This window comes from Neophocaena asiaeorientalis, unplaced genomic scaffold, assembly GCF_003031525.2.
Source record: "Neophocaena asiaeorientalis asiaeorientalis breed wild unplaced genomic scaffold, Neophocaena_asiaeorientalis_V1.1 scaffold30, whole genome shotgun sequence".
Lineage (NCBI taxonomy): Eukaryota > Metazoa > Chordata > Mammalia > Artiodactyla > Phocoenidae > Neophocaena > Neophocaena asiaeorientalis.
Genome location: NW_020174923.1, coordinates 11,233,406 through 11,250,378, shown reverse-complemented (window position 1 = coordinate 11,250,378; position 16,973 = coordinate 11,233,406). Strand labels below are relative to the sequence as shown.

Genomic DNA, 16,973 nt, shown 5'->3' with positions numbered 1-16,973 from the left:
AACGAAAAGAGGATAAAACTGCTAAGAGCATCTGACAGGTTCACACACATTTCTGGAGAATGACACAGGCTTATGCAGAGGAGCCAGGCGTGGTGGCCCCTCTTCCCTGCACGTCGTAGAGGGTGAGCAGCCCTCATGGCACTCAGGCCCCGGAGTCACCCCCTCCTCAGTGGCTGGACGCAAGTCTTGGGTGACACAGAGGAGCTGCTCACACTTTGTGAACCTGGCGCCGGCCGGGTGAGCTACTGTCACCCACAATTTCAGTCCTTTTCCGCCTCCCTTTGCTAAAACAACTAACACAGAAAACCACTCAACAATCAAGACAGGGTTAAACTAACAGGCAAACAGGTCCCAGAGGGTTTAACTGTTGCCCAGAGGTGCCTTCCCCCACAGCCATGGGTTCCCCAGGACAGAGGCGTGATTTGACCCAGGAAAGATGAGGGGATACCCAGGTCCTGAGTCACTGCAGGTGTTCTGCAGACATGCAGAGATCCATGTATGATGGCAAAGTCATGGTGTCATGGGGGGTGGCCAGAGGTGTCATGGATAGAAAAGGCAGCATTAACTTTCCCAGCTCGTATTCTGGGGCCTCGCTGACTTGTCCGGTGACTTTGCTCAGCCCGCAGGTGTGATTCCCGTACTTCTACCATTCACAGCCTTCCCAGCACACCGCTGGCCTCAGATAAAACTACAACTTCATGAGGAGTCCAGGCTCTGAGTGCGGCAGGCAGCAGAGGAGGCTGTGGACTCACTAGCGGCCCTGTCCTCCCTGCCCACGTCCACCGGCAGTGATGCTCCCGTCAGCAAGCTCACTTGCTAAGGTTTTCAGCGGCTCAGCAGTTCCTCTCGGTGTGTGTCTGACAAGCAGACCTATTTTTTTCCACAAAGACTGCAAAAGAGAACCCCTGACCCTAATTTACAGAGATACTTTTTTTCTTTTTTGTCTGGAAAGCCTAGTTGTTTCTCGAGTGGCTGGCTCTAATTTCACCCCGTTCAGATGTCCGACTGCACGCAGCAGACTGGCTCCCAGGTTGCGCCCGTGGGTACAGGGAAACCAATTTGTTCTGCTGTCCCCGTCCATAGGCCTGGGGTTCTAAAGAACCACCAACTTCCAAGAAAATAGGCCCTTGACCCCATCACGCGGAGAGCTTCTATCATGCTGGGCGGCTCGCTCTCTCCTGGAGAAAGCTGCAGACTCTGAATTCCACATCCCCAGAGGCTTTACATCCAGCTGCGACAGTGCTTTCATAGAGGCGAGTTACAAACAACCAAGATTGGTTTTAGCAGAAGTGACCGCACATTAATGAAACGTGACCCGAGCATCTCACGGAGAGCACTGTGAACACATGCCGAAGTGCTTCCGAAACAGCGCTGCTTCTGGAAGTGCTCAGTGGGCCAAGGAGTGCGATGGGCCTGGGCAGGCGGGCCAGGGACGAGACCCCGACTCCAGGCTGCCTGCAGGCAGGGACGGTCTCATGGGTTCTCACCCTCAACTTTAAAAAGTAACCGGTAATAATCAAGAGAATTTGACAGGACAGGGAGGCAGGGTCACGACAATAATTCAACAGAAGCGTTAAGAACCTGCTTATCTGCTCTGTGCGGTACCTGGGCAGGGTCAGTCCACCGCCCGAAGCTGGCCCAGCAATGAGGGCTCAGGCAGAGCCGAAAGACCAGCCCATGCCCTGTGCACTCACAGCTATGGGACTGGGTTGGTTCCCGGGCCAGCGGGGGCTGTACTGCTGGGAGAGGGAGAGGAGAGAGGCTCGTCTCTGGGGGATGGTGAGGGCCCCAGTACTCTGTCCCTGTTCTGATCACAGGGTGGAGGCCCTCAGCTGCCCCCTCCCACTCTGCTTCAGTGCCTGGGGGGCTGCTGCAGCCAAGATGAGGGGGACCCGCGGCCCAGCAGCCCTCCCTGTGGCAGCACTTGTCCACGCTGCTCACTGCCACTTCACCGGGGGGTGGGGCTGGGGGGCATGCAAAGTGGGCGGTTTGGGCATCTGTTGGCAAATTTAGTAAAAGGTTTGGTCAAAATGTGACTGATACACAGCTTTGGGTGATAGAGAGCGATTATTTGGGGGCCTGGTGGGGTCCAGGTAAACACAGCCAGGGCCTGGTGTTTGTCTTCTGTCCCCATGGGGAGGACACAGGCCCACTCTGCCGTGGACCCCAGGGCCTGCGGAGGGCTTGCTCCTTCCTCTCTGGAAACGACAAAAGGCAGAAGACACAATTGTCCAGAAGCTGCCAGTCAAGACAGAAGCTTCCCTGGACGATGATCCCAGAGAGCTTCCAAGTCTCCCTGAGGGCAAAGGCACTGAGTCTCCCGGGACCAGGCTTTGTCAGGCAGGCGGATGGTGCCCCCACCTTGGCACTCCTCCCTCCCTCGAGCATCTCTGCCAGCCTCACTTCTCCCCTGCACAAGGGCGGGTGGGCGCCTGCTCAACAACCGCGGTGGCCCCTGGGGACACTGCTTACCCTTCTGGATGAGCTGCTGCGCCTGCTTCCTGACGCGGGTGTTTCGCAGAAACCGCCACTCCCGCTCCTTGCGGATCTGACTCTCCAGGTCATGCTCTTCTGGGATCTTCAACAATAAAAAAACAATTATTTCCAGATAAGAGGATTCGTCCTCCGCAGGTGCTAAAGAATCTGGGTTCTCTGGTCAGCCCAGTGTCCAGTGCCCTACTGCAGGCTAGAGCAGAGCATTACAGTCAGAGGTTGGTCACTGGATCCCCGAAGCAGCTTCCCTCTCTATGCTGGGAGTGCCACTCACTGCTGCCCGCTGGGCTTAGAGGCTCTGAGACCTGGGACCGGGTGGGGGGAGGGCTGGCCGGCGCGGGGATGCGGAGTGGAGACTTAGGAAACCCCTGCCCCCACGACGGCCCAATGGTGGAAGCCAGAAGTCGTCGCACTCTGACAGGGCAGCAGGGGGGCTGCTTTCAAAGCAGACAGATTTTGAGGGGAGATTCAGGGATAAGGGCTGGGTGTTCTCCGAAGGAGGGGACACAAAGGGCCCTGCTGTGCCAGACACTAAATTTGCTCCTTGCCCTTAAATGCAAAATCGGAAGAAGATGGGCTGTGCTCAGAGACTTTTGCTTTTATTCTTTGATGCCAAAGGGAACAGAGGCATCTGGTTAAAAGATGAACGAGCTCATGAGAAGTGACAGAGGACAGCAGCCAGGGCATGGCTACCCCGTGACAGCTGAGAGAGGCAGGCCGGGCCTGAGGGTGGGACCTTCTCTGGGAGTTGCTGCCCGCCCCACTCCACCTAATGCAGCAGAGGGTGAAGCTGGCATCGGATTCCGCACAGGTGGAGATTGAGGAAGGAGCTTCGACCCTATGCCAGAGAACTTCTGCCCTCCCTAATCAGCTTTCAAGAGACGGAGTTTATCTGCACGTGAAGTATATGGATGCTGTGGAACAGTCCCCTTTCCTGGATAAGGGCCCTTCTTGCTTCATGGCTGGCGTGTGTGCATGTGGGCTACGGATGGGTGTGCCTAGGAGAGGGCCACACTTAGCAAATAATAAGTTATGATTTAAGTCTACTTTATTCATAACTATCACTTGTCATGTAAAAAAGATGTATTTCCTAAATCACATAGTCAATCTGGCTAACTCTGGTTCCCTGCTTGAAAACTCAGAGTTGTAAAATCCCAAAATACAAAAGGAATCAAGTAAACTAGGAAAAACCCTTCTTCCACTTAGCTGAGTTAACCAGCCTTGTACTCAGCCAGGTAACACCACACAGGCAGAAGGAGCCCATATTCATCCTGGAGAAAGCATCAGGATGAAGGACAGTGAACGTGGTCATGTGCATGTGCCCATGTGTAAGTGTGGCTGAGAAATGAGGTGACGTCTACACGGAGAGGAGTTCAGCTCACGTTAGGGAAAAGTCAAGATCATTTCTAAGTTTAAGAGAAACATGTTTTGGATTACCTATGCCACTTCTCCCCACAGGTAGAGGAGGCAGTTATTACATGAAATGGTCATGGAGCACTTTTGTGTCTTCTCCTAGAATGCTCTGTGTTATCTCTGATCACAAATGAACAACCCCAAACCTCACCTTGTCCCTGTGTACAGGTGCCGAGGCCTCTGTGTTCCAGCATTTCACTGCTACACTCCTTTTTTTCTTAAAAATCACAAAACTACACCCAGCAAAACAGCAAAGATATCCTGACACAGAGACAACCGAAGAAAAGTCACCCAGAGCTTCCAGAGCACAGTTAGTGCTGTAGACATAACCCCACAAAGGTACTTGGGATAGACGGTGGGTTTTTACCAGTTGGTTTTGTTTCATGACAATCCAGAGATTATTTGAAAACAAGTAACAAATAACCAATAACGTAGAACAATAATAAGAAAACCCCACATGAAAAGACTGAGACTGCACCTGAATAGATCTCTCGTTTCTGCGGGAATAAATTAGAGGAAGGGTCTAGACAAGCAGGAAGGGAGTGGGACAGGCAGGCATGAAGTTCTGGACTGTACTCCCCATGGTGGGGGCAGGTGGGAGGAAGGAAGGGGGACGGGAGGCAGCTGCGCATGGGAGTGTGGCCACACGTGCCTTGGGGACACAGACAGGCTGACATCCACGGCACAGCCAGGCGTCACTGCCCTGGCCTGAGTCCTAAGCAGCAGAGCGTGGCGCCCCCGGGAGCAGTCCCACGGGCATACAGGCTCTGCTGAGTTCAGAGGAGGACTTGCAGAACTGAACTCAACCGCAGCCCAGGAACCAGTGCACGCATCGTCTTGGGGATAATCGCCATGAAGTACTAGGACAAGCAGGGGCGGAGAGCAGTGGGACAGTGTGGGAGGCGAGGGTGGAGTGAGACGAGGAGAGGACAAGAGAGCAGAAGAGGCCATGAGAAGCAGCCGGCGTTGGCCGGCCGGGATGGACAAGGATGTACGGAGGGACCAGACAGACGATTTCCCACTCAGCCTTTCTTAATCATCTGCTCATGTGCTCCTCCCCTCCCCCATGGCTCTGCAGGCTGAACAAAAGCTTCTGACGAAACAAAAGCCCAGACCCACACTGTGCTGCGCTTTCCTCTAAGCAGAGCTGGAGGGACGTGGGTGTGGGAAATAGTGTTACATGATTAGGATCACGACACTCCTCGAATTCCTAACACCTCCTGGCTTTTCCTCAAACAGAAACCAATTACGGTGCTGGAGCCTCCTGAGGAGCTGGCGGCTGACAGCTGGTGAGGGTGTCCCCCTCGCTCCTCGCCTGTCACTGGGGCAGGCTGGGCCTGGGAACAAAGGAAGACCAGAGGGTCTGCAGAAGCCTGAGGGCGGGCATTTCCACGTGGAGCAGGTTCTCATATGATGAATTTGTGAATCACAGGGCTGGGTCTTACCCTCAATGCCTCTGAATTTAAAGAGGTTCAAGTGCACGGGATAAAATTCATGACAGGCACGTGACTATCACGATTGCAGCATGACCCCTGGGGGGGCTCATGATGTCAATGCTAAATTCTCAGACACCGAGCTCCCTGGGCTCCCACCAGAAACAAAGCCGAGCTCTGTGGCAGGACAGAGTACCTCTGCGCTTGCCTCTCACCTCGTTTAATAACAAACACCCTCCCCAAACAATGACGGGGGTCAGCAGTACCGGGAGGGTGTGCACTGGCTGCGGGCTGACCCGGCTCAACCCGCCACCTCTGGGCATGACATCTAAGGGGTGAAGACCACTGACTGCCAAGGACAAAGCTCTGAAGTGCAGATCAGAGTTCACTGCAGGTACTGATACCCAACTATGGGCATTTTCATCATCAGGCCACACTCCTTGTGAAGCATCAGGGTGACCGAGATACAGTTCACGTGCATTAAATTTCACCCTTTTGGGCACAGCATGTAACCACCACCACGGTGAGCATGTTGAACAGTCCCCCACACCTCAAACTGCCAGGTGCCCTCTGTAGTCAAGCCCTCCCCCCAGCCCCAGCCCAACACCCTGCCCTCTGTTCTCTGCCCCTGCAGCTTTGTTTCGCCTTTTCCAGTGGTGGCTGTGGGTCTGCATCTGAGTGAAACACGTGAACACGTAAGTAGAGGTCCCCACAAACCACAGCCCTCGCCTGTGGAGCCTCCCCCCGCGGTCAGCTGGCGTGCACTGCTGGAGGGCACCTGCACTCTGAGTCTGAGTACTCGGTGCTGAGGAAAGGAAAGCAAATCCTTAGGGAAAAGTCAAGATCATTTCTAAGTTTAAGAGAAACATGTTTTGGATTACCTATGCCACTTCTCCCCACAGGTAGATGACTGAGAACAGGCATCCCTGGAGACTTCAAGGACAGCCACTCAGCACCCCACCAAGTAGCTTCCGAGACTTACAGTCACTGCTGTTTCAGTGAGATGGCAGACCAACCACCTAGAGTCCAAGTCACTTGACCACACTTGCCTTAAGCAGGAGACTGTATCAACGACACTGAACTTCCATTACTATTAGACTAAACCCCCTTGACTTTCAAGCAGATGGTATGTACCACAGATCTAAAGGACAACTCGCTACCTACAGCACCAGTGATGAACTGTCTCCTGGGACAAATTCTGGTGTTTGCCTACTCCCTCCTTCCTTAGCCAGAGGAGCCCGAGATGTCCTGTCTGCAGGCGGACAGGTCAGCAGGAGCAGGCCGACCCTGGCGTGGACAACACACTTGGTTGACTGTAACAGGCCTCAATGATCTCTTGGGGTCATTTCTTTATTTTTTATTATTTTTAAAAATTTATTTATTTATTTTTGGCTGTGTTGGGTCTTCGTTTCTGCATGTGGGCTTTCTCTAGTTGCGGCGAGTGGGGGCTACTCTTCGTTGCGGTGCATGGGCTTCTCATGGTGGTGGCTTCTCTTGTTGAGGAGCACGGACTCTAGGCGCACGGGCTTCAGTAGTTGTAGCACGCAGGCTCAGCAGTTGTGGCGCGCAGGCTTAGTTGCTCTGCAGCATGTGGGATCTTCCCAGACCAGGGCTCGAACCCTTGTCCCCTGCATTGGCAGGCAGATTCTTAACCACTGCGCCACCAGGAAAGTCCCGGGGTCATTTCTTTAATATATTTTTTTCCTGATTATAAAGGTACTTCGTGCTAAGTGTAGAAAGTATGGCCATCCTGTGGCCAGTTTACGTCCTGCTTTTTTTTCCCTTTTAAAGAAATTTTATCATGAGCATTTTCTTATGTTACTAATTTCAAAGCTTTATTTTTTAATAGCTCCAATAATATCGTATCAAATACTTCATCCTTTTTTAACCATTCCCCTCCTGTTGGACATTTCCGTGGATCCTAGTTTTCGCTACTGAGAGAGTGCTTCTTTTCAGCAACGGGGCTTGATAAATTAGAACCCTATCACCTGCCTCAGGCACTGACAACCATTATTCTGTGTTGTAACTGACAAAAATCAGTATCACTACAGGGAAACAGGAAGGCCGGAGAAAAGTTGTAATAGAGTCCAAATACTCTTCCTGGAAATTACTTGGATATGTAGCTTGATATACAAGTGAGAATAAACTGCACTTTTCAATTTTCCATTATCTATGAGGGAAGAGGAAGGTGGTTTTGTAAGAACGTGCTTTAGATCAGCAAGTCTAAAATGAACCCCTGCAGCACTCCCTGCAGAAAGACGGGCACGAAGATTCAGCTCTGACAGCACTGCCCTGTCTCACCCTGGCACCCTGAATGTGTGGCCTGAGTCTGTAGCAAGAGGACACACGTCACGTCATCAAACCTGGAAGGCAGTGTCCCGGAATAAGCCAGATTACCCCGGTCAGCTAGCTTAGTCCAACAGTCCCCAAAGCCAGAAGTGGCCCAAGTGAGGCCTGGGGACCACCTGGATGACCTTGCTAATCAAGACAAAATGGCACATTTTATACTGGCAAGCTCGGAAAAGGCAGGTAAGTGAGGTCTGTTTCTTTTACTGTTTTTTACCTGTTAATACCAGCTACCATGACAGCAATCTGGTGTCCCCTCAACAGCCACCCTCGGTGGGACAGGAGGCCAGTGAGTACAGCAGGGCCCTGTGCAGCCGGCACCTGCCCCGGGCCACGGCTCAGGGCAGGGCCTGCGCAACTGCACCTGGGCTGCTAGGAGTCACAGCATGTGGCCCCCGAGGGTCACAGTGAGCAAACCAGTGGGGATCAGACCTTGAGCTCAGAGCAGAGGGGTTCAGACACCCAGGTCTGAGGCCGGGGCTCAGGAGTCCTGTGTGCGTTTGCTGAGGAGATGCGGGCAGTGCATGCCAGGGGATTCTGGCTTTAAACCCTGAGAGCTGCTGACACACCACTACCTTCATGACAGGCTGGGCGAAGTACCGCGCGCTCCAGTCGCAGAACCCTGTCTGCATTGTGGCCGAAATGAAACTTTTGTGCCCGGCAGCATCATCCGGGTCGTCAGTGGTCTTCGGGGCATTTGGAAAGGAGGAGGGGAGGAGAAGACAGAAACAGAGTTAGTCACGTCACCCCCGAACTTCTTTGTGAGCTCGAGACAGTCCATCCCTGGAGACCAAGGCACAAGGGTCAGGCTTCTGAGGGCAATATCTCCGTGGTCCCCTCACTTCTGCGTCCTGGTGCCCAAGGAACCCCGACTGTCAGGACAGGGCTCTGAGTCTGCGCTCAGAGGCCGAGCATCCCCCAGGGCTGGCTGAGGTGGCCTGGGCTGCAGAGTCCCTGACACTTGCCATCGGTGCTGAGTCAGCAGCCCCACGAGGTCTTTGTTGCTTGGTCCCAGGGCCACCGCTCCCACCAGGCCAGTCATACACATAGGACCTTGGCCTACCCTCTGGCTCCTGGATAAGAGCACAGTAGAGCTTGGGCCAACTGGGACTTCTAAGCATTAAAACTCAAAACACGTGGCTCTGCTCACTGGGACAATGGTTCAGTTTGTTCCCCGCTGCAGAACCAATGGGGGCCAGGATGGCAGGGCAGGGGTTTGCCTCACTGCACGTGGCCAGGCATGAGAAGTGCCTCACAGAGGAGCCCCCGCTACCCAGGGAGACATGCTGGGTGGAAAATCCCACAGATGGGGTCAGCAATAAGGTCTTACCTCCCGCCTGACAGGGGAACCGCAGCCACCTGCCGCCACCTCGCGGCTCTGCTGGGCCAGGACCCACGGATCATGGTCCAGCCGCTCCTGCCTGGCTGCCCCATGTAGGGTCCAGCCGGGAGGCTAAACATGGCACCTGGCGTTGTGGCCGTTTTTGTTCCTCAGCCATCGAGGCGAGGGGAGCAGGCAGCTCCAAAGCCGGGTGGGCGGGGCCGGTGGCAGGTGTGGACACCTGTCCATCCCCAACACCTGCATCTAGTTCCAAAGTCAGGGTACAGGCTGCTGTGACCTTCCTGTTAAAATTGCCGGTCACTGGTGAGCTGAGACGTGTCCTTGGCGCATTCAGAACACCCTCGCTATACTGTTTGTGCTTGGCCGGGACAGCAGCAAGCAGTCTGGACAAGACACGAGGCCCCAGCTTTTGTGTCCACCCTGTTATGTGTTCTCACAACCCTGACAAACAAGGACACCAATTCCTCCCTCTCCTGAACGGCCTCATTTAACTTAGCGGCTGAGACCACACCCACCTACGGGGCGTAATTGAATGTTGATGGAAAAAGCAAACAACCTGTCAGAACAAGCGCTTCTGTGGAGCAGCTGCCACGTTTAGTGGAGACAAATGCTATTGACTGAGAAGGGAAAAAGCCAATCAGCCCATGTGCTGCTTGTTACATGGAAGCTGCCAAGAGTGAACCCAGAACAAGGGGCTGCAGGAGGAAGAGGGACACGCTGCAATATCTGCCCAGACGTGGGGGCAGGAGCCCAGGGCCATCGGTGGCTCACGGCTTTCTGCACCCGGGCCGAGGCCACATGCACCCCGTCGCCCGAGGTGGTGCCTCTCCTCTCAGGAGTGAACGTCCCAGCACCCAAGCCCATTAGAGTTTAAAACCACATCCGTACCTGGTCTGGGCCCTTGTCGAACATCTTCCGTGTCCGGGGGAACTGGTGGGAGTGGGGTGTGTACTGCACCGCCACGGGGCCTGTGGTGCCCGGCCGGCCTGCAGGCAGGTCTCGGCTGACCGGCTGCTTGGCCACGTCGTTGGTCAGGCTGGAGCTGCTTGCACTGGATGTTGGCGGGGAGCCTCTGTCGTCGGGAACAAAGAAACACTGTTTTACCCAGAACCCACTCTTTGAAACCAAACCCTAAGCAACTTCCTCTGGTACTGCCCACTCCCAGATCCTGCGAACGGGCCCAGGGTCACCAGCTCGGACCATCCTCAATTGCATGGCTTGTCAACGTGACTTCCAAACCTGAGCTGCTGATGCTGAATTAATGACCCCTTCTAGCTTCTGCCTGCAGGTTCTAAGAACCATCTTCCCCTGAAAACCAATGCAGCCGGAGGCAAACTCAGTCAGGACTTTGAGTAGGCTCCAGGAGCGTGCAGGGCACGTCTACTCCCCTGAGATCCAGTGCACAGCTCTGTGAACACTGATTAAGTGGAGGGTTCCACCCTGCTGGTCACTCACTGGAAGACACGGACCCTCTCTGATAAAATTCTGAATGGAGTCAGGTTCAGGTCAACTTTTGCTGTCACAATTGTGCACATAAAGGTAGGAAAGGATTCTAGGAGGGGCTCAGATGAGAAGATGTCGGGGTGTGAGAGAGAGCCTGCAGGCTGGAGAGGGAGGGGGAGGCGGGGGGAGGCTGTGCTGGGAACCTCCCCAGACCCCGGAAGGCAGCTGCCCACCACTCACCCCGCCTGGTGGATGTGGATGCCCTTGTTGGTGGGGCTGGCGGGTGCCGACTGAGTGAGGGAAGAGGTGGTGAGGATGCGCTGAGGCCGGGCGTTCACTGTGGCCTGAAGGAACAAAGGGACAAGTGAGGTGGGTGGTCACTGTGACAACCTGAGGCTACAAGACAAGCACAGGCTGGTGGCTGCTTTTGAGTGGCTTCAAAATCACAGAAAAGGGCTTTTGGCTGAGGAAATCTCATAGGAATGGAAGGTCCCAGTTAAAATTTTCCCCGCAAATGTCACCCGCTAGATAAAATGATATTCTGTTGCTTTTCTGGAAAGTATTCACCTGGTTCAGTGAGGCTCCAAGGACGCCCCCCGCCCCGAAACGCTGTCACAAAACTGCACTGGGACTAATGAGGAGTGGGGGGGGGTCTGGAAGTTGGGGAGAAGGCTCTCCAGGCTCCCTCTCATGGCAGGGGCTCCCCTGGAGGGAGCAGCTTCCTGGGCAGAGCTGGCACTTGGGAAGGAGCCTGCCTAGGCTCGGCCTCGGTTGTTCGTTGTCATATTTTGGCACAGGCTCAAAACAGCACCTTGGGTGCAGCATTTTGTGAATGGAGACAAGACCCAGGTCTGTGCACTTCCTCCCATGATCACGTGCAGGTTTGATATTTTACCCAGCAGAGGGTCTGTGCCAGCCTGGGCTGGCAGTCAGGAGGGAAGCAGCTTTGTTGTGATTTTTTAAAATGGTGGAAGAGACAATAAGCAAACAGGGGTGTCACTGCTTAGCTACTGGTGGACCCACTGACGCCGAGTTCTTTCCTGGACCTCTGTTCTGAGTGCTGGACAGCTGGATGGGCCTGCTGGATCTGGACATCCAGGGTGAAAGGACCAGAAAGGGGCTGATGCTGTGGAGGGGGCGCCACTCTGGCAGGAAGAGAACAGGAATGGCGGCTGTTGGCCACCACTTGCCCAAGTGTGGCTGGTGCCAGGCTCAGTTCTCGAAGATTGGGTGTCACCCAGCGAGATGGGCGGAGCCTCGACCTTCATGGGGTGATGCTCCAGGAGAACCCTGGACTGGCTACTTACAGAAGACCCTCAAATTCTGGCTTATTCTCTCAGCAGTTAGGAAGGCCATACCTATATTCAGCTGACAGGTAGAAAATTACAGAATACAAAACCACCAACATAATACCAATGTTTCCCAGATAATCCTTCACTTTGAAATGCAAACAGCAAGAACTGAATCATAACCAGCCTATAAAAACTTTTTTATTTTTTGAATTATAAATGTTGTATTGTTTGTGTTTGTTTTGCTTTGCTATTTAAGTTATTTGGCCTCCACACACACACAACCCCAACAAAGCCTGAGAGCCAAATGATCCCTTAAGAGGTCTAAAAGGAGAAAAGAAATTTAAGCTAAGAAACTATAAACCGAATATGTGTCTCCTCAAAATTTCTAGAAAACCAGTGGGAGAGAGAGACAGAGGAGAGACAGAAAACTTTGGGGTTGAAATGCAGACTTCGGCTGAGTCCATGACCTTTCAAAGTTTCCCTGAGCACAGAGGCTCTGCCACTGCCTGAGCTGGAGCCCACTGTGCTGATCTCCCCCGAGACCCCCACCCCGACTGCTCCCCTCCAAGGAGGCTCCAAAAGGGAAGAAGCGCGTGGGCCTGGGGTGACTAACTCTGCTTCCCTGCTCTTCCCTGGGGGTGGAGGTGGCACAGCCCTGGCTTGTTCTGTCTCAGCCTCGAGGGCAAAGAAGACAGCCGTGATTTTTTAATGCAGTTCACGCTGACGGCTGCTGCACCCAGCTCTAGTTTTGCATCCGTTCTGGAAATCCTGAGAGGTGGGCATGTCACTGGTTGGGGAGGCCCCATGACTGGTGATCGATCCTAGGGTTTCAGGCTTAGATGAAGCTTCTTTGCCTAACGTTTCCTATTTGTGCAACAAACATTCACTGCAGTGGTACTGCAGTGGTGAGCATGAGTGGGGGGGTGGCCACGCAGACCCGCCTGTCCATGGGATTGGTGTGGATGGAGGCTGCTCCGGGAGCACGTAGCAAGCAGGTTGTGGGAGATGTCCTCCAGGAAGGCCCCTTTCTGTGCTGGTTCCAGTCGCCGTTTCACACAGAGAGCACACCGCCAGGAAAGGGTAACAGAGACACCGGTGTGCTTGCTGGATGTCAGGCTTGGGCTGTATATGGAGGAGGATGGAGCGTGGGTCTGAGAGACCCCAGGACCTCACCGCGAGCCCCATCCACTGCGAGCACACTTGCCCATTGTTCTCACGGTGTCAACACCCTGTCATTCTCCCTCCATGACGCTGCACTGGAGTCACTGGACCAGCAGACGCGCTTTGATGAAGGCCCGACGTGAGTTCCCTTCCCAACAAGTGTTGAGTCCAGAAGAGGAAGGGCAGCAGTGGGAGGTCATAATTAGGGCTACAAGCCAACTTTTTAGAGAGTGGCAAACACCTTGTTAGTAGGATTCTAGGTCAGATGTACGCTCTTAGCCCAGTGCAAACACAGAAACGATTTGCAGGGACACTCACACAGCCCCACCTGTGCTCCCCGCCCCCATGCAGTTAATGGGGGTGGTCGCTGTAACGGGAGCCTGGGGCCGTAATAAGACACCCCCTCTGTCTCCCGCTCCCAGCGCTTTCTTACTCTGCAGATCTTCCACTAGAACACGTCGCCTCACAGGGATGCAGGAAAGCGTGATCCAGTGCAGAGAAAACACCCTACAGAGGTGATGAGGACAGCGAGTTTCCCAACTGGATCTCGACACAGTCAGGGTTTAGGACACCAACGGAAGCTTTTGGCTGCTCTCTCTTGGGGGATGGAGTATTTCAGAAAAGTCCCTGTTAACTGCATACCAAAGATCTGGATTCATGTGGGAGGAGGTGATTCCCCAAAGGATCGTCTACAGGTAATTCTGGGCTAAGAATGAGGCAGAGCCCCTGGTTGCTGGAGCACTGAGAATGGACACCTATGAAAGCACGTGACTCTATTTATCTAAAGAGTAATTTTTCTGTAAACCACACTTCCTAGATAAATAATATAAACTTTCCTTTTGGACTCTAAGTCCCTCTAAGTCCCAGGTAGAATTCACTTAAAGCAACGGTGGTGACCGTGATGAATTAGCTGGCACTTGGGAGAGCCGCACTCCTGGGGGCCTGGGTGCCCTCAATCCTCGGCCTCGCAGGAGGGGAACTCGCATCAGTGAGGCCAGGACTGGGCAGAGCAGGGAGGCTCCATTTTCATAGATGAGGAGGATGACACCCACTCGAGTCCGCTGTGCCTTTCTCCAGGACCTCCTTCCTTTTCCTCTGTTTCTTTCCCCAAGACTGTACTTCCTCCCTCCCTTGGTCACAGGCCCTAATATGTTGTAACAAACATATATTTTAGAAAAGTTTAATTTTTGAATCAATCCTATTCTTAGTTGAAAAAGCAGATGATTAGACTATTTCTTAGTTTTGTATTATAGAATGAAAAAATTAACTTAATTCACTGGCCTCTTTTCTATAAACATTGAGAAGACTCCACACTCCCTGAGGATGGAACAGCATTCAGGTGCCTTTGTGGCGAGTCACGCAGTAGGATGATGAAGAAAGTGGGCGAGGGGCTCACTGGGCGCAAGGGGAGGTCAGAGTGGAATAAACTACCCGAGAGTCCCGAGTCGGCCAACAGTAATGCCCAGCACTTTAGCCATGAGGCTGGCAGTGCTCACAGGCAGGAAGTGCAGCGAACGCTGTGTACCTAGGAGTCTCTGCTTCCAGAGAGAGTCACACGTGTGACCAGAGGCTGGGGTTAAACCCAGAATGTGCTCCTGAATTATCCTCATTGCTTCTTTCAGGAGGAAGAGGAAGTTGACTGCTACAACAGTTTAAGACTGGGTACACGATGAGGCTGTGTTATTACTACTTGTGATGCTACCAGGAGGTGAAGTAGCAGCCACAGACAATGAGATGATTCAATCAGCCAGGAAAAGACAGAACTTCACCAGTGAAGAATAACGTCGGTGGGGGAATCGAACACCACACAAATATGGTGCCAACAGGAGGCCAGCTGCTGCAGGAGGTTGGGCTACGTGGGAGGCCAACCCCAGTGAGGCAGCAGCAAATAGGAGGGCTTGATAACCAGTTTGGAAAAAATAACAGACCAGGAGTGAAGCTATGAGTAAGCCACGTGCCTTCAGGCAAGTGGCAGCCTGAGGACGACCCCTCGTTAGTGATTAGGGTCAGATGAGGATAGAGACACGCCAGGTAAACTGTGACACGTGACAATATTTCCCTGTACTTTTCCTGTAACTTGTCTGCAAGCCTAACATTTAATCAAAAAGTTACGAAAATCTTTAAAAATGCTATAACGAATGACTTCTTTGTGGCATTCATTATTGTTCCATTCATGAAAGATTAACTGCATGTAAACTGTCCAACTTCCATAAACAGCTGGAAAACAGAAAAAAAAAAAAAAAGAAACAGCTGTTTTCGGACATTGGGCACCGGGTACTGCTGAGAGAAGGGGAATCACTGCCCAGCTCCTGGCCTGCAGTCAGTTTCCTGCAGACCCGGCTGTGGTGGGGGAAGGGTATCCAGACAGAGCCCAGCAGTGCAGCTAGCAGAGGGGACCAATCGGAGTGACATGGAAGCCTAGGTGGCTAGAATCTGCAGGGCAGAGAGGAGAGGGCTTCCAGGGTCTGCAGGGGAGGCCCCTCAAATCTGTGAATACTTTCGGCTTGGGGGTGGCGTGAAAACCCATGAGGGTGGGGAAAGAACCACTGAAAGGCCAAATAATTCCCAGAGCTCACAAAAAGAACTGGGAGAGTTTACAGTCCCTAAAGAAGAAAGGACTAAAATCAATGACCTAAGCTTCCATCTTAAGAAACTAGAATCAGAAGAGCAAATTAAACTGAGAGTAAGCAGAAGAAATGAAGCAATATATATAAAAGCAGGTATCAATAAAACACAGAATGAAAAACAACAGAGAAACACAGCTGACTCTTAGACAACGTGGGTTTGAACTGCACGGGTCCACTTATACACATGTTTTTCAATAAACACACACTGCAGTACTACAGAATTCAGGGTTGTGGAGACATGAATGGGAAAGGCCGATTTTTGACTGCGGGGGGTCAGGGTTGGTGTCCCTAACCCCTGTGTTGTTCAGAGGTCAATTGTACTAATGAAACCAAAAGCTGGTTCTTTGAAGAGGTACCTTTAGCCAGAAATAGTCATGAATAAGAGAAGTTGTACGTTACTGGTGCCAGGAATGAAAGAGAGGACATCACTACGGGTCACACAGATGTCCTTACCTAATTTTCTGCTGCCCTGATGTGGGTGTGCAGAAGCAGTGACACATGCCCCACCTGAAGCTACATGCACATGGAATTTAGCCTATATTGTGAATCTCTGGATTCAAAACGCTCGTTCAAAGTTTCTAAACCTAAACCATGCGTAGACCTGAACATGACTGGAGTTCTCTGCTTGAACATTCATAACTGAAAACCAGGGTCCTGAGAGCTTCACAAAGAACGCCCTTCACACGTACCTTGTAGGCAATGCTGTTGAGTACTTTCATAGCCAAATCGGAAACATCTGGATAGGGATCCGCAGCCAGATGTAGCAAGACTCTCCAAATTTGAGTGTAAACACTATTGAATGAAACACCTAGGAAAGAGAAATGGGAGCTGTTTTAACAACAAGGAGCTGCCACTGCACGCTGGGGCAGCTTCTGGGGTAGCTCCCTCTTCTGAAGACCTAACCATGCATCAGGGGTGGACACTTAGAAGAGCTGGGGTTACAGGAAGCTCCGGTTTTGTTATCTGATAAGGGGCCCAGAGATTCAGAAATCCCAGATGGTGAACAGGCTTGATCACACAATTTCACCTCCTGTGGCTGGATCTTTCTAGAAGGAAAAGTTAGAAAAGGGCAGGACTTCCTTTCAGGCCTTGGCTGCCTGGAGAGTACTATCCAGCACTGGATTTAACACCTAGATTTGTAGGAGCTGTCATGGCCCACCCGAGTGGAGAACGTTGGCTGAGTCCCCGTCCACACCTCCCTCTGCATTCATGGCCTGCTCTGGTCTCGGTGACTCACTGAGTCTTCTGCCCACGCTCCCCGGGACCTCCCCAGGCATCCAGCACCTCCCGAGTGTGCTCTCCACATTAGGGCCTGCCGAGTGCCTGGGTGCCAAGGCAGATGAGACGGGCCATAAACACAGATGGGGTAAATCGCGGATCCGAAGGAAAGGTAAGGAACATTTTTTTTTTTTTTTTTTTTTTT

At 52.7% G+C, this 16,973-nt stretch overlaps 1 protein-coding gene across 2 annotated transcripts in view; it reads right to left on the bottom strand.

The window, feature by feature from the left end:
* RPTOR (regulatory associated protein of MTOR complex 1) overlaps positions 1-16,973 on the bottom strand; it is a 337,424-nt gene that overhangs the window by 19,834 nt on the left and 300,617 nt on the right. The window contains exons 21-25 of one of the 2 annotated variants that reach the window (XM_024760891.1): positions 16,240-16,358; positions 10,711-10,814; positions 9,916-10,099; positions 8,261-8,371; positions 2,473-2,578 (exon numbers count right to left, since the gene is read on the bottom strand). In XM_024760891.1, coding sequence (XP_024616659.1) covers positions 2,473-2,578; positions 8,261-8,371; positions 9,916-10,099; positions 10,711-10,814; positions 16,240-16,358 — 624 coding nt within the window. Of the gene's footprint in view, positions 1-2,472; positions 2,579-8,257; positions 8,372-9,915; positions 10,100-10,710; positions 10,815-16,239; positions 16,359-16,973 lie in introns of both variants that reach the window. The other variant, XM_024760890.1, reaches the window with a different exon arrangement.